Source organism: Culicoides brevitarsis, chromosome 2, assembly GCF_036172545.1.
Source record: "Culicoides brevitarsis isolate CSIRO-B50_1 chromosome 2, AGI_CSIRO_Cbre_v1, whole genome shotgun sequence".
Classification (NCBI taxonomy): domain Eukaryota; kingdom Metazoa; phylum Arthropoda; class Insecta; order Diptera; family Ceratopogonidae; genus Culicoides; species Culicoides brevitarsis.
Window position 1 is genome coordinate 12,764,836 of NC_087086.1, and position 27,509 is coordinate 12,792,344.

Below are 27,509 nucleotides of genomic sequence, written 5' to 3' on the forward strand. Positions count from 1 at the left end.
TTTGAGCCTACAATTGATGAAAAAGTCGTTCTAAAGATGATTTCCATTTAAATTTCGTCGATTTTTGATGAAAAAAATTTATCACCATTTTGACATACGAATGGTGATAAATTTTTCAAGTCAATTTTCAACCCATTTTTGAATTTAGAAATAATCCAAAACAAAAGTTGTTTCTAATGCCAAAACCTACAATTTGAGCCGTTGTATAAGTGGTAAAATTGACCTCAAAATTTCTCAACATCTTTAAATGGCTCCTGTAAATCGAAAACTCAAAATTATTGAAATAAATTAAAATTTAAACTTGATCATTGAAGAAATTTCATACCTTTCCCTTGACAAAAGCTTCCTTTGAGTCATTGAAACCAAACCGCATCTCAAATTCCCGATCATGTTCCGTTTCCACTTCACAACTTTTTCGAAAGAATTCCCATCATGGTACTTTTCCGAAACGGTTGAAGTGCAAAACTCTCAATTTACAACCGAGTCCACAAAAGCGATATCACCGCATTGAACATCGCTCGATCGATATGCTTGGTCGCTTTTCAATGAACTAAAATGCATCGCAAAAAAATAAACAAGATTGTTGCAATTGATAAACCCAAAGCACCTGGCTATGAATATGAAATATTTCAATCTTCTGTGGCTCATACGAATAATGCGATAAAATTTATGTAAATTATCAGCACCTCACACGTATCGTATGACGCATTGAATTGACAATCACCATTCATTCACTGAATCACACACAAGGCATTTTTTCTCATGAATTGTTTTTGCATCAGGTGTATTTTTATACATCACACTAGTGACTTTATTATTATATTGAACTGGAATTTGTGGTGATAATTATTATTTGATTACCTCTTGATTCACTGTGTGTTTGTTGTTGTTGTTTGCTGTCATTGATGTTGTTGTCGATGATACGATGAGTGAATTTAAATCACGAGGGTTTCCACGAAATTTGCATTTTTTTTTATTTTCAAAATCTTCAATCAAAAGCGAGATTGCGAAAAATTATTTTTATTTTTTGTTTTATTGTGGTTTCTTCTTTTTTTTCTTTAACTCCAAGCGGCGGCATGGCACTGTACCGGAGAATTATTGGGGATCGACGACTTGATGTGAACAAATTCCGGTTTATCCGTTCCGCATGATGACGACTGATCGAAATTTTTGTGGTTTTTTCGGTAGTGCAACGTTGATTGCTGAAGCAAAAGTGACCTACGTGGGAAAATCCAAAGAATTCCAACGACCTTGTTGCAAAAGTTGGTAAGTGACGTTTTTGTTTGCTAATTCGTTTCGGAAATGGTGACAAAAAAAGTAGAGCCATAAATTATCTCTCAATTATACGCGAGTTGTATAAATCAAAACCACTCCAAAGTGCACTTTTAACAAAAAATTATTCAAATTTTTGTTTGAATCAATTTGTCACTTCCCTCTCATTAAAATATTCAACTCGCCAGCATACAACAACAAAAAATTAGACACATTCACTGATTCAGAAAGAAAAAGTTAAAGCATTCTTGAACCTGTTCACATAAAATCTAGTTTGTTGCCGCGGTGTGAATGAGATCAATATTTTTTTTATCGTTATTTCTCTATTTCTATTTCTTGCTGGTTTCAACGTTACGGCAACGAGATGTTAAAATGGTCTTTTAATTATGAAATTAGAATAAATATGAATACAAAACGATAGGAAGGCGAAGAAATTATTTCAATATCAATTTATCTCAACGGATGGTAATAAAAAAGAGCTCAACACACAAGAAAATAGAAAAAAAAGTACCGCGCAACTTTGAAGAAACTGACGACTGACCGGGCTATTAACATATCACAATTTTTTACGTTCATTATAACACATATCAATAATAATAAATGAAAAGATAAATGCCAAAAGCATTGAAACATTCCGGATTACATCTTGTTTATTATTCGTTCGAGCACATATTTCAAAAGTTTCTATGAACGTACGTATTGATTTTTATCTATCTTACACTTTTTTTCACAGATTTTTTTTTGTCGTTTCTTTCCCGTGTGGAGTAATAACATTAAATGAATGAAGTATTTACACTTGTGAAATAGTTTGGTGCACTTGCTCCATCCATTCATTTATTTGTTATTGTCGGAGATATGTGTCAAATATGCAAGAAACTCTTTTTTTTTTTGTTTTTGCTCTTTTGGGTCAATTGGGAAATTTTTTTGGTGTCTGGCAATGTTTTTTGTTAAGATCTACATGGATTTTAACTTAACTAATATTGACGAAAAATACTTTCGAACACGACAAGGGTTCCAATTGCCATTAAATGACAAGTTTTTGTGACTTTCGGTGAATGTCATCCAAGTTTCAAATGTTCAAAAAAAATTTTGGCGATCCTGTCGTTCAACTTTTACTTAACATTTTCAGTTTTGGATACAAACCCTTATCTTGTACTTTTAAGTCTAACAATGCTTTTCAATTTTTTCTTAATTTCAATTCTTTTCTGAAGTCCATTGAAGTCGACAAGGTTGGTGAAATCATTGTAGATTCTGATGCAGCGAGGAATAGATGCGTTGTAAAGGTACAATTTAGGATACTTACTTATTTACGAGAGCCTCATTGAAATTTACCCAAATATTTGAATCAGCTTAGGGAATCTAATCAATTAAAAATCTTTTAGGCCGCTCCAAATTTTTTTTTGAACTTTTTGTCCCATGCCCCATTTCAAAAGTCGAAAATCCAATGGGGCAAAATAAAAAAAAAAGTTAAAAATTTCATCAAAATTGACCGTTTTTTGGTCTTTTTTTCATATTTTTTCAAGGAATTTTACAAAATTTTTAAAAAAATTTTCAATTTCAAAAAATTTTTGTATTGAAAATCGTATTCTAACATGAATTCTCTTCGTTAAAATTGTTTTCAAAAAAACTATTTTTCAAAATTTTTTGACAGTTATTTTTACGAAATTTTTTTGTTTAAATTTTTAACTTGAAATACTCTGAGATAAATTTTAAATTATCAAATCTCAATGTAGATACCATAAAATCAACTAAAATATTGAAAAAACGTTTTTGGGACAAAAAGTTCGAAATAAATTTGGAGCGGCCTTACCTTCTTGTTAAAAACAAATCCTTTAAGATTTAATTTCAAGAGCATTAAATCAATAAAATCATCTTCCGAGAACTCGATCACGTATCACGCCATGCCACCTTGACCAATAATAATTGATTCCTCCACTCCTTTCACTGTTCAATATTTTATATTTTCCTCAATATTCTCTTCAATATTTATCCATTTATACAATGTTTTTCTTATCTCTTTTCTACCATCTCATGTTCCATTCGAAGAGATGCTGGCTGTACCTGACGTTCATTCATTTTACTTTACTCTACTACACACACTGGTCGACATTCGATGGAATGTGGTTGTGTTAATTATTCAGGTGAATTTGTTTAAAGTATGGGAAATTTTGTTTTATCATTAGTGGTGTACCTGAGTGTCTTGCTGATGTTTATATTACACATTATGAACGTAATTATTACCCAGTTTTCGTTTTTTTTCCTACTGTTTGTCGTTATTTTCTAGAGTAAAGCTAAAGCAAAGCCAAAGAGTAAGTATGATAATTAATTCGTAATATAAGTAAATGAAGTCAGAATGAGAAGAAAAACTTTTTAAACTATAAATTTACTTGAGCGTATTTTGAAATTTCTTACCTGAAATTCTTTTACAGGATCAAATCTAACGTAAAACGATGAAATTCTGAAAAGGACAAAAAAAATTTTTTTAAAACAAAATAATGCCAAAGAAATTTTCTACATGTTATGGATCAGAGTTACATAAACTTGATTATCGATGCAATTTGTCTTAATTAAACCCATTGATGGTTACCTGAACGTAAGTAGAGTAACTTTTCACTGTAGCCCACATTTTATGCTTTACATCAATATTAGCAAAAAAAAAAAAGTTTTGCTTACTACTTGAAAAATTTAGGACATCCCAAAGTTGTGTCGTAATAAATTCTGTTCAGTCATCCATTAATCGAATCAGAGATGCGTCAAAATATTTTTACTCCATATGCTTTCCTCGAAAATGCAACCAAAAATTCATTTAGTTCAATTCAAATTCAATTTATTGTAGCTATTTGTGGTACCAACTCCAATTAAGCCTGTATTGATGATACCTGCAGAAAAAAAACATTCAGAATTGACAAAAAATTGTACAATAAAGTAAAACCGCTTTATATAACTGTTGGATTTGTTTTTGTGCGTGGCATATCCGATTATAGCAGTATCAATAGACATTTTAATGGTCAATATGCATCCATATGCCAGTCAATTTTTTCATCGTCGTCGGATGAACTGTATAACCAATTAGTGTGTATTTGTTATTTATATTATTTTTTTCAATAAAAGAAAAAAATAATGTTGAGGATGAGAACCGTTGGCATTATTATGCAATGCAATGCGATTAAGTATGCCGCCGCCGCCCGACCCAACCGGTTTCCTCTGTGTGACAACGATGCTCTTTACGTAAGTACTCTAATTATTTGCTAATTCAATTACATCCGCATCACTCCGAGCTACGGTGAATGAGTAAATATTCCACGCTGTGATTGCAATTATTGTTGCAAATCATCCATGAACTAAAATATAGTTAGTTATATCACCGCGTCACTTGCAGCATCTACAGAAGTATCATCCACTCGAGCTTATTACACACTACTTGCATCACCTTTGACTCGGAAATTTTCCGTGTGTTTGTCTCACTGTTTGTTTACTCTCTTATACCAAATACTTGTGCACATAATTATTCAGCGCAGAGATTTTTTTCACCCAGCAAGAGTACTTCTCATGTAACATACAGTTTGGAAATGGCATGACATGACAACTTTCTGAAAGAAGTTGATGACTTAATTTTCGCCAGAATTAATTTGAATAAATTATGGAGATTAAGTTGTTGTTGTTGGAATTTTTATGTAATTTCCGCGTATATCTGTTTGTTTAAAGGGCCAACGTCCGTGAACAGACGTCGCATTGTTGCACAAGTAGAATACGAGACAAAACAAAAGATGTCTGACCATCGACTAGAATGCGCTTCTTATCTCACTGTTGGCAGAACAAAGCTTGCCATTGTTTCTTTATAAACTACAGTAATTAGTTTTATCGAGAATTTCCAAGTCATTGAAAACAAGACAAAAATTCCAATGGCATTAAATTAAACGTCGACTATTAAAACATTCTCTCTTCGATGTAAAAAAAAAGTTAGAGAGAAGCAAGCACGAGCCACGACACAAAACGTACAAATAATTAGCCATAATTACAAAAGCGGTCACACATTCGACATTTTTCATTGACCTTATCTCTCTTTCTTTGTCTTTCGGTGCATGCAACTTGCACTTTGAAAGTGAATTGTTGTCGTGATCTTCAAAAAAAGAATTGTAGAAGTGAGATGTACAAATAAACTAAAGCAAATTAGATTATTTATTTACATTATTCATACAAACCACAATACATTTGTTTGCTTGCTTGCCAGTGTCGGTTATGTCTGTCTCTCAAAGTTCAACATTTTACATCCAGACATGCATTTAAATGCAAGATTTCATGTCTGTTGGAGGCAAGCACTTAAAAATAGTATAATAAAATTTTTACAAATTAAAATGAAGTAATTTAATATTTTCATTTTGAATATTAGATGAGCGCGTATGTATTTTCAAATGTTCTGGCAGAAGGAAAAATGAATTTCATCACACGCGAAAAGTAGAGACTGTTTTTAGCTGTGGTATGTAGAATATTTCGTTAACATTAATGCACAGATTTCAAAATGATCACTGAAAGTTTTATGGATTGAAGTACAGGGTGTTTCATCAAAAAGTTACTCAAAGTTTTGCCTGTCATATTTTTGAATGATTTTTGACAGAAAAAAACATAATAAATATAAGAGTTGTTGTCTAAGTCAGCTTCAAATGTTGTGAGATTTAATAATTTTTGACTTGAACGTAACGATTTTCAATTTTTTCTATTTAATATTTTCCATTTCAAAATTCTTTCTTCGAAATTTCTTTGGATGGATTTGTAAATTATATTCATGTTACAATATTCAATTCTCCAATTAATTGTGATTGTAGCTTTTCCCTCTATATAGTAATATATTTTTCTTCACTTTTGTCTAAGTTTAAGCCATGCTATGGTAGTGATGATGTTTACTCGTTTTTCAGTGGTAAATTGATCAATAGAATAAGAATAAGAACACATTTTTTTGACTTTAGCGAATTGCTGATCTACGGGCTTTAGTTATTTTTCCACTTTCTTTTGTTGACAGGTATCCAGTGTTGAACTAAATTTAAATTTGTAATTCTAATGTTCTTTAAATTCGAATCGTATATTGAGAGAGATATCCATTTCGTTACAATTTTACATGAAAAGACTGACTTTTTGTCAAAATATAAATAACGTTGCATCTAAAAAGTAAAAGATAACTTGAAATTTGATAGTTAAAAATTGTTTTATTTCTTACCTTCTTTCAATTTCAATCTCAGTTGTCTAGTTTTATTTTACAAATAATCCATCAATACAGCTTCTTCGTTTGAATATTATTCCAAGTTGTATATAAAACGTTGATTTTATTAAATATGAAGTGATGAATATGCTCATAAAAAAATGATGTTTCAGCATGTCTCAGCAAATGCCTCAATCAATCAATCAGGAACCGAATATTGAAAGTGCATTGAACGCCCTGTCCTCACTTAACCCCAAAACAAATAAAATAAAATTACAAATTCTGAGGTTGAATTTTCCGAATGTACCAACCTATAAAAGACAAACATTTTAACAAAATTCTGTTTATTCCCTCAAAAAAAATAAATTCAAATTATCATTCATACAAGTGGTCGGAAGTTATTCCTCTGCAATATGTTTGGAGAGTCAAATCGAATTCTCGCATAACTTTTACTGTGCAGCAAAAAAACGAAGAAACTTTTTTTCAAAAGCGTTTACATTTATCATAATATCGTAATATAATTTTTATTATTATTATTCCACTACATTACTCGATGCACAGAATATTATTATGATAATTTATATTTCCAACTTCTGCATCGCTTTCGGAGTTTATTATTTTCAATAAAGTTTATATTTCAGAGTAATATGCATTCCGGCACTCCATATTCATGTTTGCTCGGATAATGTATTTATTTTGATAATAAAATTCATTTTATTTATTTATCCCGTATTTAGTGAACTTTCGCCGCTGATGCTTTTCAACATTCATTTTCTGACGTTCTATTTTTTCAAATGGAATTTCTACGTATATTTTTTGTGCTGTTTGGTTAGAACCAAACAATAACAGACAAAAGCGTATAACACTCGGAATTTGTTATTATTTGTTTGGATGTTTCTTTCCATTTAAATAAACTCTCTTACTTGTAGTTTTTGCATCTTCAAGGAAACATCTCTACAACAAACATCTGTTTTCTTTAAATATGCATGAAGAACTTGGCAACCAACATATGCGAAATGCGATTAAGAATGTCTTCGGTGTTGCAATTCCTTCTCGTAACTCTAAAATTCAACAACAAATGGAATGTGTATCCAAACAACTCGATCCAATTATTATAAGAACATTTGGCTTCCGTACCTACATATCGCTGCCTACGTAACCCGGTGTACCAGACAAAGCGACAAGAATATGAAAAAATTATTATTATCTGCCATTCCCTTATAAGAATGTTGTGAGTGTCTTGCTTATGTCTGGTTGGTAGGCAGTTATTTGTTTTGCTTTTTACTCGTTTTTTTACACGCAAAATACACAAACAAGAGATTTTTATGAGAACTCACCTGATATGATGATTATTATTGTACCTGCAAAGAAACAGCAGAAGCAGCCGGTAAATTTCATAACAAGCTAACGTTACCCGTAAACTTCGTTCTACTTACCCATCGAATTGGTTTTTGGTTGTCAAAATGGAAATCAACTCTCGAAACTATGCAATCAATTTTACTTTTAAAAATTTTTAAAGTCACTCAATGGTATCTCACTGGTCACTCAGTAGAATTTTCTTAATTTTGCACAAATTTTTACATTAATTTTCCTAATTTTTTTCATCCAAAACCTTCTTTGAGCTAATTTTGATACACTACAAAAAACTCCGAAGAGATCCGTAAAGCAGAATTTGTGTGATTGCATTTCAAAGTTTGTATGGACTTTAAGTTAGGTTCATATACAAAATGAATTTAATATTATGCAGACGTCGTAGTCGTTTCACTGTCTTTATCGTGTCTCACCAACAACGTCTCTAAATCGCATCACCAAAGGGACACAATAAAACATAAGCCATTACTTTTATTGTGTCTCTTTTATATTCTTTTTTTTTCTCACGAAATTCATTGTTGATGCCGAGATTTTTAATTGCCTTATCTCGTTCTGCATGCTGATGATTATTGAGTTGTTAACTTCTGGTCGTTGGCATGTCCATAACTTTATGATAATCTTCACAACCTTTGGGCAACAAGTCGTCGTCGTCGTCGCGTGTATAAAAAAAAGTGGGAGATGGCACGCGAATAACTGTAAAAAAACATTTTTGGCAACAAAAATCAAAAATTATCATAAAAAAATAATGGCGCTTGCCTTTTTTGTGCAGCAAAGATAAGTATGCCTCATATTACATTTTTTCGGATTTTTCTCATGTTTCGGTCACTTGAGGGCAAAGCAATTTCTACTTGAATAATTCGGCTCCAGTAACACGTGGCGTCATAAGATTTTTTAGAGAAAAATTTCATTAAAAACCGCAACGCGTTAAGTCGAGCGCAGGCCTTGGAGCGACACAATATCAATTCATTTCGTACGAGTGCAACATATCAAAAAGTCATTTCTGCCTGCTCTCGATAAAAAAAATAATAAATAATGTTCTCGATGGTACTTGACTTTCTTTTTAAATCGTATTTTATTTCAGTTTAAATATTTTTAGTTTTTTTTTTTTGACTTTTTAGGTACACACCCGTATATAAGTCGCGCCGAACGAACAGATAGTTCACATTATTAACAATGTCCGGCGGCGTTATTTATTTTTTGTTAGTTCTCTATACTTTCTGACAGTGAGACATGGAAAAAAATAAACGATAATGATGATCGAAAAAAATAAAATAAGAAACCTCTCTATGCACTTGCTGTATGCACGTAGACGCGAACTGCATTTTTCTATTGAATTCCTCACCATCACCAATTTCTTCAAAGGTCGTTCCGTTCGCGTCTTTCTACGAATACCACGTATGTATTTTTTATTTTTTCAATGAGCTCAAAATAAAAAAAAACAACAAAAATTGAATGGAATTCCATAATGAAAAAAAAAAAGTTGAAAAGAGAAAAAACTAGAATTGAAGAGAATGTTCTGTAGAAAAAGGAACAAAAAAATGTACATTAAGAAGGCATCCTCAAGACAACATCGCATTATTTCCAAATAGAATCCAATAAAACATGAAAAAATGGTAAGAGAATACAAAATCGTATCGAATTACGTAATAAAATACCACCGTAACGATATTTGATTACTTTGCGCTTTTTTCCAAGTATGTCTCTCATAAGTTTTTTCAAAAACATTTCTCTTCTAGTATTTATTTCATATTTTATTACAATTCACGATTATGATTTGTAACAATCAAAACTATTTCACTTTTTGTGCTTCTGACTCAAGTGAGAGATTTGCTGTTGAGAGATTTGTTACAAAACTAAAATTGCAGTAGCATGAAAAAACGTAATTGTTTGTGAGTGATGAGATGATGTCTGAAGTTTCGCAGCAAAATGTATCGAGGCACATTTTCTTTGAAATGAAAAAGGAAGGATTTACTGTAAACAGTTTTCAAAAAGGAAGCACTTTGCAAAGTAATTAATTTTTCACTCTGCAAAAAAGCAAAGAAATTCTTTTAAGTGGATTAATTTAGCTTCCTGTAAGGTAAAAAATCCACTTAGAGAGTTTATTCAAACTCTTAATTTTTTTTTAAATATTAGTGTCAAATTATCCTCTTGCGACGATAAGTAAAAAAAATCCTTCAAGAAGTTTGAAAAGTCACTTAAGGGTTAACTTATCTCTTAAAGGGTTAATTTTATATCTTTTTCAAGTAAAAGGTTAGTAATAAAATGTATTTTTTTTTCTTTCAGATACAATTTGCAAGGATTTTTCTTTTCAATGAATGTTTTACCTAATGTTTAATACCTGATAAAGAAGATTATTAAGGAATGAAGTGAATATGAAAAATTTCGCTATTTATCAAAACGGACGAAACTCTCGAAGGAAGATACTTAGGGCTGCAAAGCTGATAGTCTAAAGTCAAAATTATTTAACTTCTGACAAAAACTTAGGTAAAAGTAACTTAAATTTGACTTAAATAAATTCTTGGAAATCTTGCTTTATCGCTATTAATACCCGAAATTTTGTATAGATTACAAAACTTTGGGGTCGCAGTGACTTAAGTCAAATTTCAAGTCAGTTTCAAAAAATTCGAAAATTATTTTTCTCCAAAATCAGTTCGAAAAAAAATGACTTTTTACTTAATTCTAAAACTTAAGCTTTATTCAAAAGTTAAAATTAAATTTTGACTTAAACCTAAGTCAACAGTCTAAGTCTTATAAGTTTTGTAAGCTTAAGTTTAAGTTAAAAGTTTTTACAGCTTTTGATACACTGCAAAATGTAATCGAACAATATTTGGGATTTAAAGAACTATCCTAATTGTAGAACCTACAAATGAGTAAAATCTTGAATCTGCTTTTATGGGTCAATTTGCAAAGCAGGTAAGTATTTTTTATCCTATTAATTTTACAAAAAGAATAATTCTTATCATTTTAGGAGCCACGTTTGCATATTTTCTGGCCAAACCGGATCTCTAATCAAGAAAAAATTGCTGAGAAGGGCCAACATGACGAATATAAACGTGGAAATACGCAGAAGAAAATTTTTGGATCTCACACCCTTTTACGCAAAGATCAACTTAAAGTATTAAAGGGCTTAAGCTACAACCCAAAAAAGCCGCAGAAAATCGTAAGAAAACCTATTTTAAACTTTAGAAGGCAACATCATCAGAGAGGGTTAGGGGCAAAGCAAGTTAGTATGGGATTAAAATCCCTTAATTTTACAAAAAGAATAATTCTTATAATTTTAGGAGCCACATTTTGATAAGATATCTTCAATTTAAACAGATACATGGAAAATATTCCTTAATGGAATTTTCCGGAAACAAAATTTTACTGCTAAGCTGTTAACTAAAACACTTGCTCATTCTACTTTCATGAAATTATTCAAGCTACCCCTGTGCGTTTTCGTACAAAAATAAATTTCTTGAAAAAACTTGCTTGTCCAACAGTCGAACGAATAACACATAAAGTCCAGTCAAAAGAAAATTTAAACATAAAAATTAATTAGAGGTAATCCAACTGAACTGAATCCAACTGGTCAAAATCGAACCTCATCACAAAAGGATCCCATAAACAAACAAAACTTTAAAATGGACTTCAAAATTTCAGTTTGAGGCAAAGTAACTAAAAATCTGTTTGTCATATAAAACCACTTCAAAGCACTTTAAAATTCCTTTGTGACTCAAATCTTGCATCATTTTTCCTGCATTACATCTGATGTTTATTCGAATGACGCAAAAAAAAGTTGTTACACAAAACTTTGTGAAAAAATTCCTCACTCATCTTTCTCTTTGGATGTAACTCAGCTTAACATATCTGTCGCTTTCATCTAAGCCATATATCTAAATGAAGTCTTTAACTTAAAAGTGAGTTAATCCCCAATTGTGATGACAGCCACAAAATCCCTCGTCATGTCAAAGTAATCAAATCGTAGTTTCATACTTTAATTCAACGATAGGAGAGCGAGAGGAAAAAAAATTGGACCACCAAAGAAAATAAATTGGATCCTTTTGTTTTTAACATTTTAATACAAAACACGAGAGAAATGAACAAAAAAAAACTGACCATCGTCGGAGTGTTGCGTGCAGTCAAAGCCAGAAGATCATCATTCAAAAAGGTAAATTATTTGTTGTGCCTAGTCGATTATTTTTTTTTTGTTGGTTCTTTCTCTTTTTTTTTGAGAGTGAGTGGTGTGTGTTTTATTTATTGTTTGTTTGAATGCATTTTGGGACACCAAACATAATCAAAAAATTCCAAAGCGCCTACATTCGACACAACAAGTCTGTGTTTTTTGGGAATTAATACAAGAAATGACGAATACGGAGGAGGAACTCATAAGTGATGTTTGTTTTTATTTTGCTTTTGTTTTTCCTCGGGTTTCATTATTTTTTTTTTTGTTTGTTTGAGTTGTGTGTGTTTTTTAATTCTTCTTGTTTTTTTTTTGTGTTCTCTTCGTTTTTTTTTTTGGATCCATGAGAACTATGATGATGCTCCGATGACTGTCTATAAATAAAAGGTGCAACAAAAACATGACAAAAAATAACAAGAGAAATTCCTCAGATACCCCCTTCGCTTTTTTTATTGTCGTTATTTATTACGATAGCTTCCCGATTTTTGGTTCTTTGACTATTTTTGATGACAATTTTTTTTTTAATTAAATGCTGGAATGGAATGTTGTTCATTCATAAAAAAAAAGAGTTTTTCCTTGTTTTTGATTATTTTTAAACTTCTCTCGTTTCTTTTTTTTCATCATTTATCATGTGGAACGTAACGCATTTTTGTCACAAGATTCAGTTGCGTAGCAAGTGCATCAAATTTCCCCTTCACCATGGATCTCCAGGTACGGATTTCTGCATCTTTTATGCTATTTTTTATTATTTTTTTTTTCTTGTTACGACTAGAAGAGTAAAGCGTCGTAAGTAAAGTGTTTCGAATTACATTTTTTTTTGTATGATTAAAAATAGCGCAAAAAAGTTTTTTTTTCTCTTGTGATTGTTTGTAGTTTGTTGCAATTTTGTTTGAAAAAGATTTCTGTGATTGCAAAGATGATTGTTCGGATTTTTTTTTGCAAGGTGCAGTGAAAGGAAATTGAAATGAAACGGGAAAGAGTTGATGAAGGCAGATGCAGTTTCGTGGAAAAAATAGGGATGAGAAAATTTAGAAGGATTAAAGTGATATTTGAGACTGTGAGGAGGAAGAGGAAGGCTTTGATGTGAAATTGAGCAACAATTGTATGAATGAGCCGTTAGGTGTTGAAATTTACAGTTTTTTTTTTATTTTTGTGTGTTTTTATTTGAAACAAAGGCTTTTTTGAAAGATGTTTAAATATTTGCAGTTTATCATTAAAAAAAAAATGATAGAAAATTTCATACAAATTTAATAAAAAAAATATTTATTATTATTGATTTTTTTTTTAAGAAATTTTGTTTTTGATTAAATATTTAAAAAAATCTAATTTATAAAAATTTTTTCAAGCAATTTTTTTTTTTTTTTGAAAAAAATGGAAAAAATTATTCAATCTTATTTCATTTATTTATTTTTTTTATTTATTTAATTTATTATTTTATTTAATTTATTTTTATTTAATTTTAATTTATTTATTTATTTTTTTAAAGATTTTTTATTTTTTTAAATTTATTTATTTAACTTTTTAAAGATTTTTTATTTTTTTTTGTCGAGAGTTTTTTGTTATTGAAAAAATGAATGAACTCAATATTATATGAATTTATTTTATTTGATTTTTTGATAAAAATTAATAAATAAATAAACTCAGTCAATTTGAGTATTTAAAAAAAATTAAATTGTAAACAAAATATTTTAAAAATTAAAAAAAAAATTTAAAAATTAAATTTAAATTTAAAATTTAAAAATTTAAATCAATTTTTAACAGTTTAAATTTTTGAAATTGATTGATTGAAAAAAATAAAATTTATTAAAAAAGGAGAAAATTGAAAAAAAAATTATTGAGTGAAGTTCAAAGATAAAAAAAAGTAATTTTAACAAAAAATAAAAAAAAAAATTATAAAAAATGATAGAAATCGTTACCACGAAAAATATTAACGTTCAAAATATTTGAATAATAAAAATGGAGAAAAATTGTGAATGAAATTTTGAGCATATTGTGAATGAGCCAAAACTCCATCTTTCCGTCTCCAAAAGTTTTTAAACTTTAAAAATTGTGAATAATGAAAAAAATGATTTTTTTTCTTTTATAAATTTATTAATCAATTAGTCTGTATATTTTGTATTTAAAATCAAATAAGGAGTCTTTATTGCAATTTCTATTTAGTTGCCTTTGTCCACTTTTGTGATTCCGAGTATTCTTCTTCAACTGTTTTTTTTTTGTTCTGTTTTTTTTTTGTTTTGTTTACTTACTACTACTAAAGAATTTGTTCAAAAACATAAATAAACTTCATTTAATTTCAATTTCTGTCGCTCCGCCGCCACTCTTTTACGATCCGCGGTATGTCGTGTACCCAAAAGCATTCAGCAAAATCGGTACATGATAATGCTCCGTGGCATCTTTTACATCAAACACAATCTCAATGAAGGGATAGAAGAAATCCACATTCAGTTTCTTGAAATATTCCTCGACGAAAAAGTGCAACTTGTATCTGCCAGCGACGAAATACGTTGGCACGATGAGTTTTGTGCATCTGCCGTCGTCGTTCGTCAAATCCGTTGCCATCAGAGTCCATTCCTCGTCTTGCAAGCGGAACAAAGACACGGCAATATTGGGCGCGGGACATCCGTGCATCGTGTCGAGTACGTGTGTGGTGATGGGAGACTTTGCCATTGCTTTTGACGGAAGATGATAGTGTTTCGACTGTTTTACTGTCTCGTTTGTGAACGACTGAGGAAATTTTTAGAAAGAAATTCATTCTTATCAATTTTTGTTTGTGGTTTTAAAACCAGAAATGAAATAAGATAAGAAAGGTCAACTCACCGATGCTCCATTGGCAATATGGGAAGGAACGGGAAATCTGTTGCTATTTTCAGCACTGTCGTCTTCTTCGTCGTCCTCCTCGTCGCCGCCATCGTCGTCGAAATGCGACGGATCGACTTCTGTCACCATGAATGAGGAATGATCTTCGTACTTTACCATCGAGCCGTCGCCCAGAATTTCGCCGTCCTCCATTTCGCCATCGTACAACGGATCTGAGTCTGGAATGATTGCGGGCTCCTGATCGAAATTCGGTCTCTGGGAGACGCGAGTGCGCGGCATTGCATTTGGCGCGCGTTTAACTGGGAATTTTCTGCCGCTAAGCGACTCCAAATGCAACTTGCTCTGTGAGTGATTTAGCAAACTTTTGCGATTTGCCTTCAAATGGCGCTCGCAAACCAAGCAGTAAGCCTCGATATTCGAACGGGTTGATCCTCGGCACCAATCTAAAAACGGGAAAAATTGAAAAATGCTTTAAATTTGGATTAAACAAAAATACCTTTCAATTCCGGCATTTGCTCCCATTGTCTCCGGTACTTTTGCGGTCCGTAAAAGTATTTGCGCTTGCCATCCACATCAATTATCACCTTTTTAGCTTTTTTGGCCCGATTATCGATTTCCATGCTGCCTTTTTAGCTCTTTTCCGAGGTGTTTTTGTCAAATTTTAATGGAATCCGTATTTTTTTTTTGTTTACCAATTTTGTTTGACGTGCGAGTCAGTTTGCGTCATCAATTTCTTACGCCTCGCGAATTGGAGATTGCATGTTCGAGCTTTGATGTGTGTGTTCGAAGCTCGAGCTCGAGTATTCGAATTTGATAAAAATGTTTGAAAAGAAAAAAAATTAAAATAGACAAAATTTTGACACATTTTTATGATTTTTTGTGATAATTTGTAAAAATTTGTCTGCTTTAAAATATTTACTTAACCTATGCTAAATCAAAATTTTCATACATATATCGAAACATACAGAACGTTTTTCATATTTTTTTTCTAATATAATGGAAGGCACTTTAGAATATTATTCAGAATATATTTTTATTAAAAACTTCTTTTTCTAAATTTCTTGAAAATCCTGACACTATTTACTTAAAAATAAAAAGAATTATCAGTCAGTTATCCATCAGTTTTTAAATCTGTTGGTATTGATCCATCATCTTGTGATAGGCAATATAAAAGTTAACTTACTTCATAATATTTTCCATCAACGCTGTGCTTCATAATGTTCATCAACTAATAATTTTGTAAAAGGGTAAATCCATCATCATCGACACACGGTATATTTTTATGAACCATTCGTAAAAGCAACGAACCATTTTTTTTAAAGGCGACTTACTTAGGTATTCCTTTCTTCCAGCTTCAGTCTCTTTTGTTGTGTACCATGCTCTCTTTGGGTTGTACTTTTTACCGCATTTCGAAGAAAAATGCGGTATTACTCAGGGAAAGTCGTCTGTCTGTAGTCTGTGCCCATTTGTCGTTGATGTGCCCTTTTGTCGTTGATGTGCCCTTTTGTCGTTGATGTGCCCATTTGTCGTTGATGTGCCCTTTTGTCGTTGATGTGTCAGTTTGTCGTTGATGTGTCAGTTTGTCGTTGATGTGCCCTTTTGTCGTTGATGTGCCCTTTTGTCGTTGATGTGTCAGTTTGTCGTTGATGTGTCAGTTTGTCGTTGATGTGCCCATTTGTCGATGGTGTGTCAATATGATGTTGGCGTGGGCAAAGGGCGTGTCATATGTATTTAACTGAATTTTTTGCCGAAAAAATGCTTTTGAATAATTCCGAAATTTGAGAAACACGAAATGCGGTAATTTTGTTCGTCGTGCTTCTGACGACGACTTTATATATTTTTTATACTACTGAGAGCTTCTGACTCAGAGTCGAAAATACGTTGAAGTAAATAGGTTCTATTTACTTTTCGTTTTTTTTTTTCAGGCTCAGATGCCTTTGGTTTTTCTATATTTTGTTGCTTTCCGGTTTCGCTATCATAATTCATATATGAAACTTCGGATAGCTGAGACACGTCTCTTTTCGAAAACATCTTGCTAAAAATTAATTTTTTTTTATTAGTTCAATTTTTGATTATTTTACCAATTAAAAATAAAAAAAAAATAGTTCAAAATTCTTTACAATTAATTTTATAAAATATAAGTTTCACCTTCTTGATATCTCATAAAAAAATAAAAAGACTTTTTAAAATTTTACATTTAAAAACAATTTATTTTTCACGACTACTTAGGCTCTATAGTATTTTTATCATTATCTGGTAAAAATACTTGCCAGTTCAAGATCAAAGCTCGAGTTTTTTAAAAATGTTCGAAACTCGAGCTTTAAAAAGTTCAAGCATCTGCAATCTCTTTACGATATTTTTATTGTCAACAAAAACATTCAAAATTTCCACAAAAAACATCAAATTTCCCTATTTTTCTTCGAAAAAAACATTTTTCAAGACCAAATTTCACGATGGGTTGCGATGGAGGAACGATTCCACGTCGAGATGAGCTCGTTCGAACTGCAAAAAAGCCAGAACAGGTAATTCCATGAAATTTCGTCATAATTTCCTAAAAACTCATAATTTTATTGAATTTTTTAGAAAGATAAAGACGCTGAACGAGTCTTTCGATGGAAGCATTGCGCTTTGACGCAACAAAAATTGCAACAACCCATCGTCATGGATGGTCTCGGTCGACTCTACACGAAACAAAATGTTATCGAAAGTTTATTGGAAAAAGAATTACCTGCAGATTTCCAACACATCAAATCCTTGAAAGATATCAAAGACTTGAATTTGACTCCGAATCCCGCATTCAACGCTGAAGCGAACGCAAATGAGACTTCGAACGATGTTCGCAATGCTCCTTTTATTTGTTCCCTCATCGGCCTTGAAATGAGTGGAAAATTCCGTTTTGTTGGCTTGTGGACTTGCGGATGTGTGATGTCGGAACGCGCATTGAAGGAAATCAAGGCAAATAGTTGCCCAATGTGTCAAATTCCCTTCAGGGAGGATGACGTCGTTGTCTTGAACGGCACTGAGGAAGACATGGATTTGATGCGGGTGCGAATGGAAGCTCGTGTCGCACGAATTAAAGCTGAAAAGAAGGCCAAGAGTGAGAAAAAGATCAAAACTGAGGTCAAACAAGAACCAGGAACGCCTTCATCGTCTTCGGGGGTGAAGGAAGAAAAAGCGGGAACATCAAAAATAACAAAATTATCAATTGCACCGCCAGTTTTGAAAGGATTGAAACGCGAAATCATCAGCGATAAGCTCGGAGCGGACCCAAGAGCGAAAAAAGTCAAAGCCGATTACAGCGTCAATAAGGACAGTCAGGCGTCGGAAGTGTACAAATCGATTTTCACCTCTCACAAGACAGAAAAGGAACAACAAAGAGCCCATTGGGTCACTTATAATCCATTCTACAACTAATTTTAAGGCTTAATTGTAAAAATAAACAATTTTAATCAATTTCTGCGCATCTTCATTAACCAATCACGACGTTTTTCACATTTTTGTACGCCTCACACGAAATCAAAACAGAGGAGTACCAAAATGTGCCAGTATTCTAACGACAAAATCTCCATTGTTTATCTCCCGTAACTGATTTCGTGTAGTTTTTAATTAAATTTAGGCCCCTTAAACCTGACTAATATGCGCTAACTACTGCCAGAGCGATGAGGATCAAGTTCAGAAGCAAGAAAATGGACGAGAAGAAGAAGAAAACGCACAAAATGGCCAAGAACGTCAAGTTGAAACAACAAACACCTCACAACAACAAAAACAAGCGAATTCTCATGGAGAGTGGCAGCAATCACAGTCATCTGAAGAGCAATCTGGACCTTTTTCTAGCAATCGAACACGGAAGTCTCGACGAAGTCAGCACGTTGTTGGAAAAGGAACGCATTGACATCAATTGGTAGGTATTTTTGCGCGAAAGAAAGTGACCTCGTTTGGCATGGGAACACAGTGAAAGTTAAGTAATGCAATTTTTCTGCTTGTTTTGCAGCAAGGGACCATTGAATTTGACGCCACTCGAGTGTGCCGTATTGAATAACAATCGTTCCATTGTTAAATATTTGCTGCAAAAGGGCGCGTCTGAGTCAAATTGTTGTAAGTTTTTGCATTTTTAAGTCAAAAAAGTGTTTTAAACGGGAAATTTTTAGGTGAGGAAGTGATAAAAGGCTTGAAAGAAGAGCTGAAAAATAACATCAGCGATGGAAGAAGTGGATTATTGAAGCTTTCGGATGAGACAGTGTCACAAAAATTACTGTGGGAGATCAAAAGAAAGAATATTCGGAAGGTTTTGCTTGGATGGGATCAGTTGAAGAAGCCAGAAAAGCCGATTTTGTTCGTTGAACCTGTCAATCAACGGTCTGTCGTTGTTTCCATTAGTCTGAAGGAGAATTGCCCGATTATTACAAAAGTTAAAGGTGAGTTAAATTTTTAGCTGTTGTAAATTTATTTCAAAATTTTTGTCCAAAAGGGTTTTTTTTGAAGAAATACTAAAAATTTAAAAATATTTGAATGTTTTTTAATATTTTGAGATGCATTTATTTAAATTAAATTTTTAAAAAATAATTCAACTATCTAAAATAATTAATTTATTAAAAATTTTTTAATTAATTTAAAAATTAATTCATTTAAATTTTTTTTATTATTTTAGAAATTAATTCATTTTCATTTTTTTGAAAAAAAAAAAATTTAATTTTTATTATCGTCGCAACCAAATTTTATTTTAAAGGTAAATTTTTTTTAACGAAAAATTAATTCATTTAAGTTTTTTATTAATTTTAAAAATTAGTATTCCAAAAATTAATTAATTTATTTAAATTTTTTTAATTATTTTAAAAATTAATTAATTTAAAATTTTTTAATTATTTTTAAAATTCAATTAATTTAATTTTTTTTAATTATTTTAAAAATTAATTCATTTAAATTTTATTAATTATTTTAAAAATTAATTCATTTAATTTTTTTTAATTATTTTAAAAATTAATTCATTTAAATTTTTTTAATTATTTTAAAATTATTAATTGGCATTTAAAAAAAACCACAAAAGTTTTACAAAATTAATTATTTTTAAATTGAAATTAATTTTTTTGCATTTTGAAAAATTAACTTTATTTAAATTTTTTAATTAAAAAATTAATTTATTTAAATTTTTTTATTTTTTAAAAAAATAATTTTTTGAAAACGAAAAATATATGTCAAAAAAAATTGAAAAAAAATTTTCTAATTTTTTTGCCTGAAATCAATTAACAAAAATTATTTTTTTTTTAAATTAAAAAAATTAGTATGAAAAAATTTTATAAAATTATAATTTTTCATAAAATTTTCGACTTTTTAAATAGAAAAGGGACAAAAAGTTTGAAAAAAATTTAAAGCAACCTAACTTTATTATTTTAAAATTTCATCAATTTTACTTAAAATTTTAATTTTTTCAGTTCAATGGTCCCAAAGCCCAATTTTCGACACGCTAAACGAACGAATATTCGCCGCCAATCCACAAAATTTCAAGTTTACCATTCCCGATCTCGATCCGAGCGCCCGATATTTCTTCCGTGCCTTCATCGGAAACATCAAAGAATGGAGCTCCGTATCGAGTTTCTCCATTTGCTGCTCCAGCTGGAAGAAATCCGACCAAAATGCACGCACATTCGACAAACAAAAAGCGCATCTTGACAATTTGTGCACAATTTTGCAAAAAATCAACTTGCATGCGAGCCAAGATGTGACGGGAGACGTGAGTTACGACAAAAACAGCGGTGTGATAAAGAAGAAAAATGCGATTCACTCGTTGTTTAATTCCGTCGCACCTCACAAATTATCGCGGAACATCAAAAAAGGTGTGTATATGGCGTGTTTGGTGTACTCGAGTCATCGTGCGGTGTTCGTTGTGGACGATATGGTGCCGCTCGTGGAGGTTTGTGACACAGCGACGACAATTGCACCCCCGGATTTCCTCTGGATGATGAAAATTTCGTATTCGTGGTTCAATTTGAAGCGGTTAAAGGTGATTTTGCAGCAACGTGAGACGGGAAATGCCAATTGGGAGATGCGGAAAAAGCTTTTGGGAGCAGTGAAGCAACTTCAGAACGTCTTGGGGGTGACGAATTTGGGACAGCTGTACTATAAGGAGACACATGTGAGTGACGAGGCGACAGTTTTGACGTTTGTGCGACAAGAAGACCCCACAGAAAGTCCCTTGAGTGTCAGCGGGAAGTGGTTGACGCTGGATAAATGTCAGAAAAATCAACAATTGACCTCGTTAAACATCGAAGACTTGATTAAATTTCACGATAACGCAAAAATCGAGCTCAGTAATGGGCTTTATTTGGGTTATTTGTCGCTGAAAAGCTCTCTAAACTCCCTTTATGTGATGACATCAAAAGCCAACATCTTGCCACACTGCAAAATCCGACAAAATTCCTACGTGTGTGCCGAAGAATGGGAAATTATCAGTCAAAACAAGGTTTCGGGCATCAACAAGTCCTATCTAACCGAAATTCAGCTCAAATTCTTGCAAGATCTCCAAATGGCGGTAAGCGAACTGCTAAAAACGCTCAATGGTCAAGCCGATCTCACGGATTTACGGTTTTATTCGCTGGAAGTCGTCGAAATTAACGAAAATGTCAGTTTCATAATCGTTTGTCCGCAAGCCGAGAAATTTTGTCAAGTCATAAACTCGAAAGATGAGCTCTCGTTGTGCAACGAACGATCGACTTACATCCCCCTGAAGGTTTTTGAGCTTTTACATACGTCGCTGTACCAAGGAGAGATTGCGAATAAATATTACGAACTCTCGTGCACACTGGATCTCGAAATTCAACTTGCAACGCAGTCAAGCAGGGAAGCACTTTCGACGGCGGAAATCGAACAAACGCGCACAAAGCTCAATAAATTGCAAGAAGTCGCGGAATCGTGCAAAGAATTCTGGAAAAATATAAATTGGCTCGGGAATTTGGTGAAATTTGCACAAAATAAGGATTCGGTGAAGGAACCAACGCTGCGGAATATTTTGGAGTTTAAAAAATTGAGTGACGCGTCGCCGCATAAACGAACTCCGGTGAAATCGCAGGCAAATACGAGTTCGCAAAGCACGTCGTCTGCCACGGAAACGAGTATTGTGCAAGTTTATGCGGCTTATGACACGGGATTGCCCAGCGGGACGAGTTTAAAGTTGAGAGTGACGCCACAAACGACGTGTCGCGAGGTGATTGACTTGGTTGTGAAGCAGCTCAATATGGCAGTTGTGCTAAAAGGTGAGAATTTTTCTTCTTTATTACCTTTCAAATATTTAAAAAAAAATTTGTTAAATTTTTTTTGGAAAAAAAGTTTTGAAATTTTATATATTTTATTTATTTTTATATAAAATTTCTGAATTTTCATAATTTTTAGCCTTATCGATTTAAAAAAAAAATAATAATTAAATAATTTAATTCAAAGCATTAATATTTAATCCAAAAAAAATTAGAAAAAACAGCAAAAAAAATTAAAAATTATTTCTAAAGAAAAAATATTTTATAATTTTCTATTTTTTTAAAAAAAAATAAATTTAAAAACAATAAGATAATTTTTTTGAATTAAAAAAAATTATTGCAAAAATTTTTGAAAATTTAAAAAAAAATAAAAAAAATTTTTTTTTTAAATTTTAATTTTTTAATGGAAAAATGTTTAAAAAAAAATAATTATTAAATTTTAAAAAATCATAAATACTGAAAAGAACAGACAATAAATTTTGAAAATTAAAAATTCTAAATTAATTTTTCTAAAAAAAATATTTCTTTTAAATTAAAAATCCTGAAAAATTTAAAGAAAAATAAAAATCGACAATATTTTGTGAAATTTTAACTCTTTATTTTTATTTTATTTTAAATGAAATTTTAAACGGCTTAAAAAAATATATAATTTTTAATGAATTTTAATTAAAATTTTTTTTTTTTTCAGGCAAAGAAGGTCCAATTTACAGCAGCGAAGAGCTCCAAAATTTCTGCCTGGTCGCCATTATCGGTGCTCGCGAACGTTGTTTGCGCGACGAATTTCGTCTTTTGCAACTGCAGAATCCCTTCAAGAAGGGAACCCTCTATGTCAGACAAAAGCATGATCTCTTAGCAGCAATCGAACATTCCAACCATCAAACAGCAATATAATGATATTCAACGTAATTTTAAGCAAAAAACTGATTTTAAGCAACAAAAAAAGACAAACTAGCTTTAAGTAGAAAATAATTATTTTTTTTTTGGGTGAAATGTCTTCCTTTGTAAATATTTTTTAAGAGGATACCTTGTACTTTTTTATAGAAATATTTTTATACAAACAGAGACAAATTAGACAATAAATATTTTTTATACGCAAATTTTATAAGAAAATTGAAAAGACGCAATTCTTTTTCGCAGAAAATTAAATTGAAGTGCTTCATACGGTTTTTTTTGTATACAAGAAAAACAGCAAAATGAAAATTTAATTCTTGGAAGGAGCTTCAGACGATTGTAGTGCTCGTCAATGGAGATAAACAAGCAAGGCATCGTTAAAAATTGAAAATTGTTTTCGTAATTTTCTATGAAAAAAAATATTTTTTTATAAGATTAAATAGTCGCTTCGGGATCAATTAAAATTCAATTTTTTTTATCAAAATTTTGCAGAAGAACAAAAAAATTTTTAATTTTGGATTTTTGATGAAAAATTATTAAGTTGAAAATTAAAAAAAAGCAAGTAATTTTGATCTTAAATTATTAAAACAAAAAATTAAATTAAATTAAAATTAAAACAAAATTTTATTAAAAATGCTCGTAAAACCAACAAAAATAATTAAAAGGAAAATTTTAAATAAAAAAGCAAAAACTTGTCAAATTTAAGGATAAAATTCAGTCATTCAAAAATTTATTTTTTGAGAAAAATAAGGTAATTTTCTTTCTTTTATTTAGTTTTATTGCAATTCTAAGAAATTTTAACCTGCAAATGGACAAAATACTTACATTTTTCGACAACTTTCAGAAGAAAATTTTTATTTTAATAAATGTTAAAAATTTTAAAAATTTATATCAGACACCAAAATAAGAGAAAAATACAAAAATAATTATTTATATTTTTTTTTATTTCAAAAATTTAAATTAATTTAAAAAAATAAATAAAAAATAAATTAAATTAATACTAAGCCTTAAAATTAAAATTAATTTAAATTTTTTATTTAAATTTTATATAATTTTTTTTAAATTTTTTAAAAATTTTCTTAAATTATTTCAATTTTAATTTCTAATTTTTTTTAATTTTCATAAATTTAATTCCAAAAAAATTTCGTTGCAATCATTGCTATCATATTGTGTGTACTCCAACATGTGCCGGGCTTCTATTTTATCACCAGAGCACCTGATGAAGTACAATAAACATGTAACAGATCCGCTTCAATATCAAAAATTTGTCACATTTGTGACTTTTAAACAATTCGAAAATTCGCAGAGAGAACCAGATCGAGAGAGAGAGGTCAATGACTCCCAACGACTTTGAAGATGATGATAACATCACCAACCACGCGCGCTACTTCAGGTACCTGACTATCAAAAATTCCAAGTCTCGGTCTCTGCTTAGCGCGTGCGATCAGTAATTGTGACATTTTTTTCCGGCAGGAACATCTGGACTCCGGGAGCTGTCAAAAGACAAGAGAAAATTTGTGATTAAAAAAAAAATTTAAAAAAAATTCTATTATTGGAGATATCTCCGTCTTCCGTCACTATTTATAAATGTATGATGAGCGAATGTATTTTCGGAACAAATACTGCCACAACACATACACACGAAAGACGATTAAAGACTTACAAAAAAAAATTCTGCATACTTAAGTAAGTCTCTCTCTCTATCTATCGCGGAGTGTATAAAATATATTGAACGCAAAAATATGCGGTCAATGGCACTGTAATAGCTTTTATTCAAGGTCAGTATATTGTTAACTCATGTTAAAGCCTCTACTTGTATTTTTTTTTCGTACACAACGACACACACACACACGTCCGTTGGATGAATGAATGGAGAGATAAATCTGCAATCTGTTTCCACATATATTTATTCTTTTGATTTGCGTGTACGACGAAAAAAAAACTCGTAAATTGATATATTTCAAGAATTTTCGATTCAATAATAAGTCGAATCACTCGCTGCTCGTCGTGAACGATAAAGAATGCTCACATGTAGACATTTTTTGAATATTTAGGTTATTTACCTTGCACTGATTGCGACTCAATTTTAAAAACACATACATCGCCAAATAAATGAGAAAATTCCTCGGGAACGAACAAAGTGCAATTCCAGTACGTCAACGTGTGTAACGGTCTCTCTTTTGAAATATTTTAGGTCATTGCGATGGATGAAAATGTTTTAATTTATTTTTCTTTACTTTATAATTTTTTTTAATTATTTTTTTAATATTTATTTTCAATTTTGAAATAATAATATTTAATTTAAATAATAATTATTTTTAAAATAATTAATTTTTAAAATTTTTTTAATTAATTTAATTAATAATTTTAATTTAAATAAAAAATTAATTTATTAATTAAAATTAAATTGTTAAAATTTTTAAATATTTTCAAAATTTTAAATAATCAAAATTTTTCATTATTTATCTAAATTGAAAAAAAAAATTCGTAAAGAAGAAAATAATTATCTTAAATAGACACTCAAAAATTTATAAGCCTTTTCAAGCTTAAAATCTTTTCGAATATAAACTAAATGAAGTATTTAATATAATTTGACAATAATTTAATTTAACAATAAATTTTTAATAATTTTTTAGTTTTTTTTCTATATTTTTTTAAATTGAAAGTGCAAAATTATTTAATTTTATTTTTTAAAATCATCAAATTTTTTGTAATATTTTATTTAAATTTTGAAAAATTATTAATTAGCTTTCTTTTAAAATTTATTTTTATTATTATTTTTAAAATTTATTATTAAATTAATTTAATTAAAAAATTTAAAAAAATTAATTTAAAAAATTTTTAATTTATTTAAATAATTTTATTTAAAATTAATTTCAAATAAATTTATATCATTAATTTATTAAATTATTTATTTTTTTTTATTAATTTTTAATTTAATTTAATAATTTTTTAAATTTTAGAAATTCTAAAAAAAAACTCAAAACATTTTCATCAATCTCATCAGCCTAATTTTATTTATTTTTTGAGCATTTTTATTTTCTTTTTGCGAGCATGTGTGTAACAACAACGAGCAAGAAGTAGGCGTTTTTCATGTGAATTTGTGGCGATGGCGTTTATCGTTCATGTTACTCATTAAAAATTGAGTTTACTTCAATTAATTGTGAAATTCGTCGTTGTTGTATTTATTTATTTATTTTTTTTACACAAACCCATTGTTAAAATTTCGCTTTTTTTTATTTTTGAAGATTTTTGATCATTTGTTAAATATTTTTCTTTGTTTTCATTTAATTGCACATAAAAAAATATTTTTTCAGAATTTTCTAGTGAAAAATGTAAATGTACTTGTTTGTGTCACAAACTCGTTCTATCTAGTTTTACTGTTTGAATTCCCAGTAGTTTTAATTTTATTATCACTAGTTGTTTAGTTTTTTTTCCAAGCAAGCACACAATTCTCGATAATAGATTTCTTTGTTAATTTTTAATTTTTCCATGAAACTTCACTTTAGTTAAATACCAGGCGTTTCCATCCTTTCTTCTCGAACTGCACTTTTGCATCTAACAACTCTCTTCCCTTTTCACTTCCTTTTTATAGGAAAATTTTACAATTTTTCAAACAAAGATCGATTTTTCCACGACATTCTACTACGACGTACTATCCGTGAATGAATCTCCGTCATCGACAATTGACCTTCTGGACTTTGTGTGCAGGCAACGTGCATGCAGGCGCACTCAGTCATCATGACTTGATCAAACAAAGAAAATAAAATCATCATCATCATCGAATGCCAGACTATTCTGTTGGTATTTTAAAACAAAAAGGACCTTCGATGCGATTTTATTTTTATTTCACTTTGTTTGGAATCCATCCACACACAAAGACACACGTTTCGTAGATTGTTAGGAATTTCCGGCACACACATACACAGTTTGCCGTGAAGTTGTCGTAAAAGTAATATTTTATTAGTCATAGGTTCAGTTATTCAAGTACATGCAAAAAAGTGAGTGTTTTTTCCATTTTTAACAAAGGAGACAATGAAACTTTTTTTTGTTGCTTTTTATTTAATATTTGATCGTATCGTATACGATTATCTGCTTGTGTGTGATTCATCAAAAAAAAAAAAATTAAAAAAATGTATATAATTAAAATATTTATTCTAAAATTACTTGACCTCATTTTTAAATCGTCGTCACCAACGAAAAATTATTTTTAATTTTTTTTTTATTTTAAAAAATTATTTAAAAATTCATGAAAAATTATTTAATTATTTTTTTTATTTAATTTTTTTAATTTAATTTTATTTAAAATTTATTTTAAAAAAATAATTTATAATATTTTAAAAATTTTAATTTTTTTTTCTTTAATTTTAATTTTTTTTTTTATTTAATTTTTTTATTTTTTTTTTTTTTTTATTTAATTTTAATTTTTTAATTAAAAAAAAATTTCAGGAATTTATGAAATTTTTTTCTAATTTTTTTGTAAACCGGTTTCGTTTAATTAAGACGTCTCTAATAATTTTTCTGTTATTTATTTTAACAATTATCACTTTTTTTTCTT

At 30.1% G+C, this 27,509-nt stretch overlaps 3 protein-coding genes across 3 annotated transcripts; 2 read left to right on the top strand and 1 right to left on the bottom strand.

Moving 5' to 3' along the window:
* Positions 1–14,088: 14,088 nt before the first annotated feature.
* Positions 14,089–15,512, bottom strand: LOC134830738 (uncharacterized). The gene is made up of 3 exons (XM_063844308.1): positions 15,313–15,512; positions 14,817–15,259; positions 14,089–14,723 (listed from the first exon to the last, which is right to left on the bottom strand). Exons 1-3 carry the CDS (start codon positions 15,434–15,436, stop codon positions 14,322–14,324), a joined length of 969 nt encoding a protein of 322 aa, XP_063700378.1. The 5' UTR covers positions 15,437–15,512; the 3' UTR covers positions 14,089–14,321.
* Positions 15,513–17,177: 1,665 nt separating this feature from the next.
* Positions 17,178–18,266, top strand: LOC134831209 (replication termination factor 2). Its single transcript, XM_063844880.1, has 2 exons — positions 17,178–17,338; positions 17,400–18,266. The coding sequence occupies exons 1-2, from the start codon at positions 17,270–17,272 to the stop codon at positions 18,228–18,230; spliced, it is 900 nt and encodes a 299-aa protein (XP_063700950.1). The 5' UTR covers positions 17,178–17,269; the 3' UTR covers positions 18,231–18,266.
* Positions 18,267–18,294: 28 nt separating this feature from the next.
* Positions 18,295–23,117, top strand: LOC134831208 (ankyrin-repeat and fibronectin type III domain-containing 1). The gene is made up of 5 exons (XM_063844879.1): positions 18,295–18,717; positions 18,808–18,911; positions 18,965–19,231; positions 20,246–22,063; positions 22,749–23,117. The coding sequence occupies exons 1-5, from the start codon at positions 18,476–18,478 to the stop codon at positions 22,949–22,951; spliced, it is 2,634 nt and encodes an 877-aa protein (XP_063700949.1). The 5' UTR covers positions 18,295–18,475; the 3' UTR covers positions 22,952–23,117.
* The last annotated feature ends 4,392 nt before the right edge of the window (positions 23,118–27,509 follow it).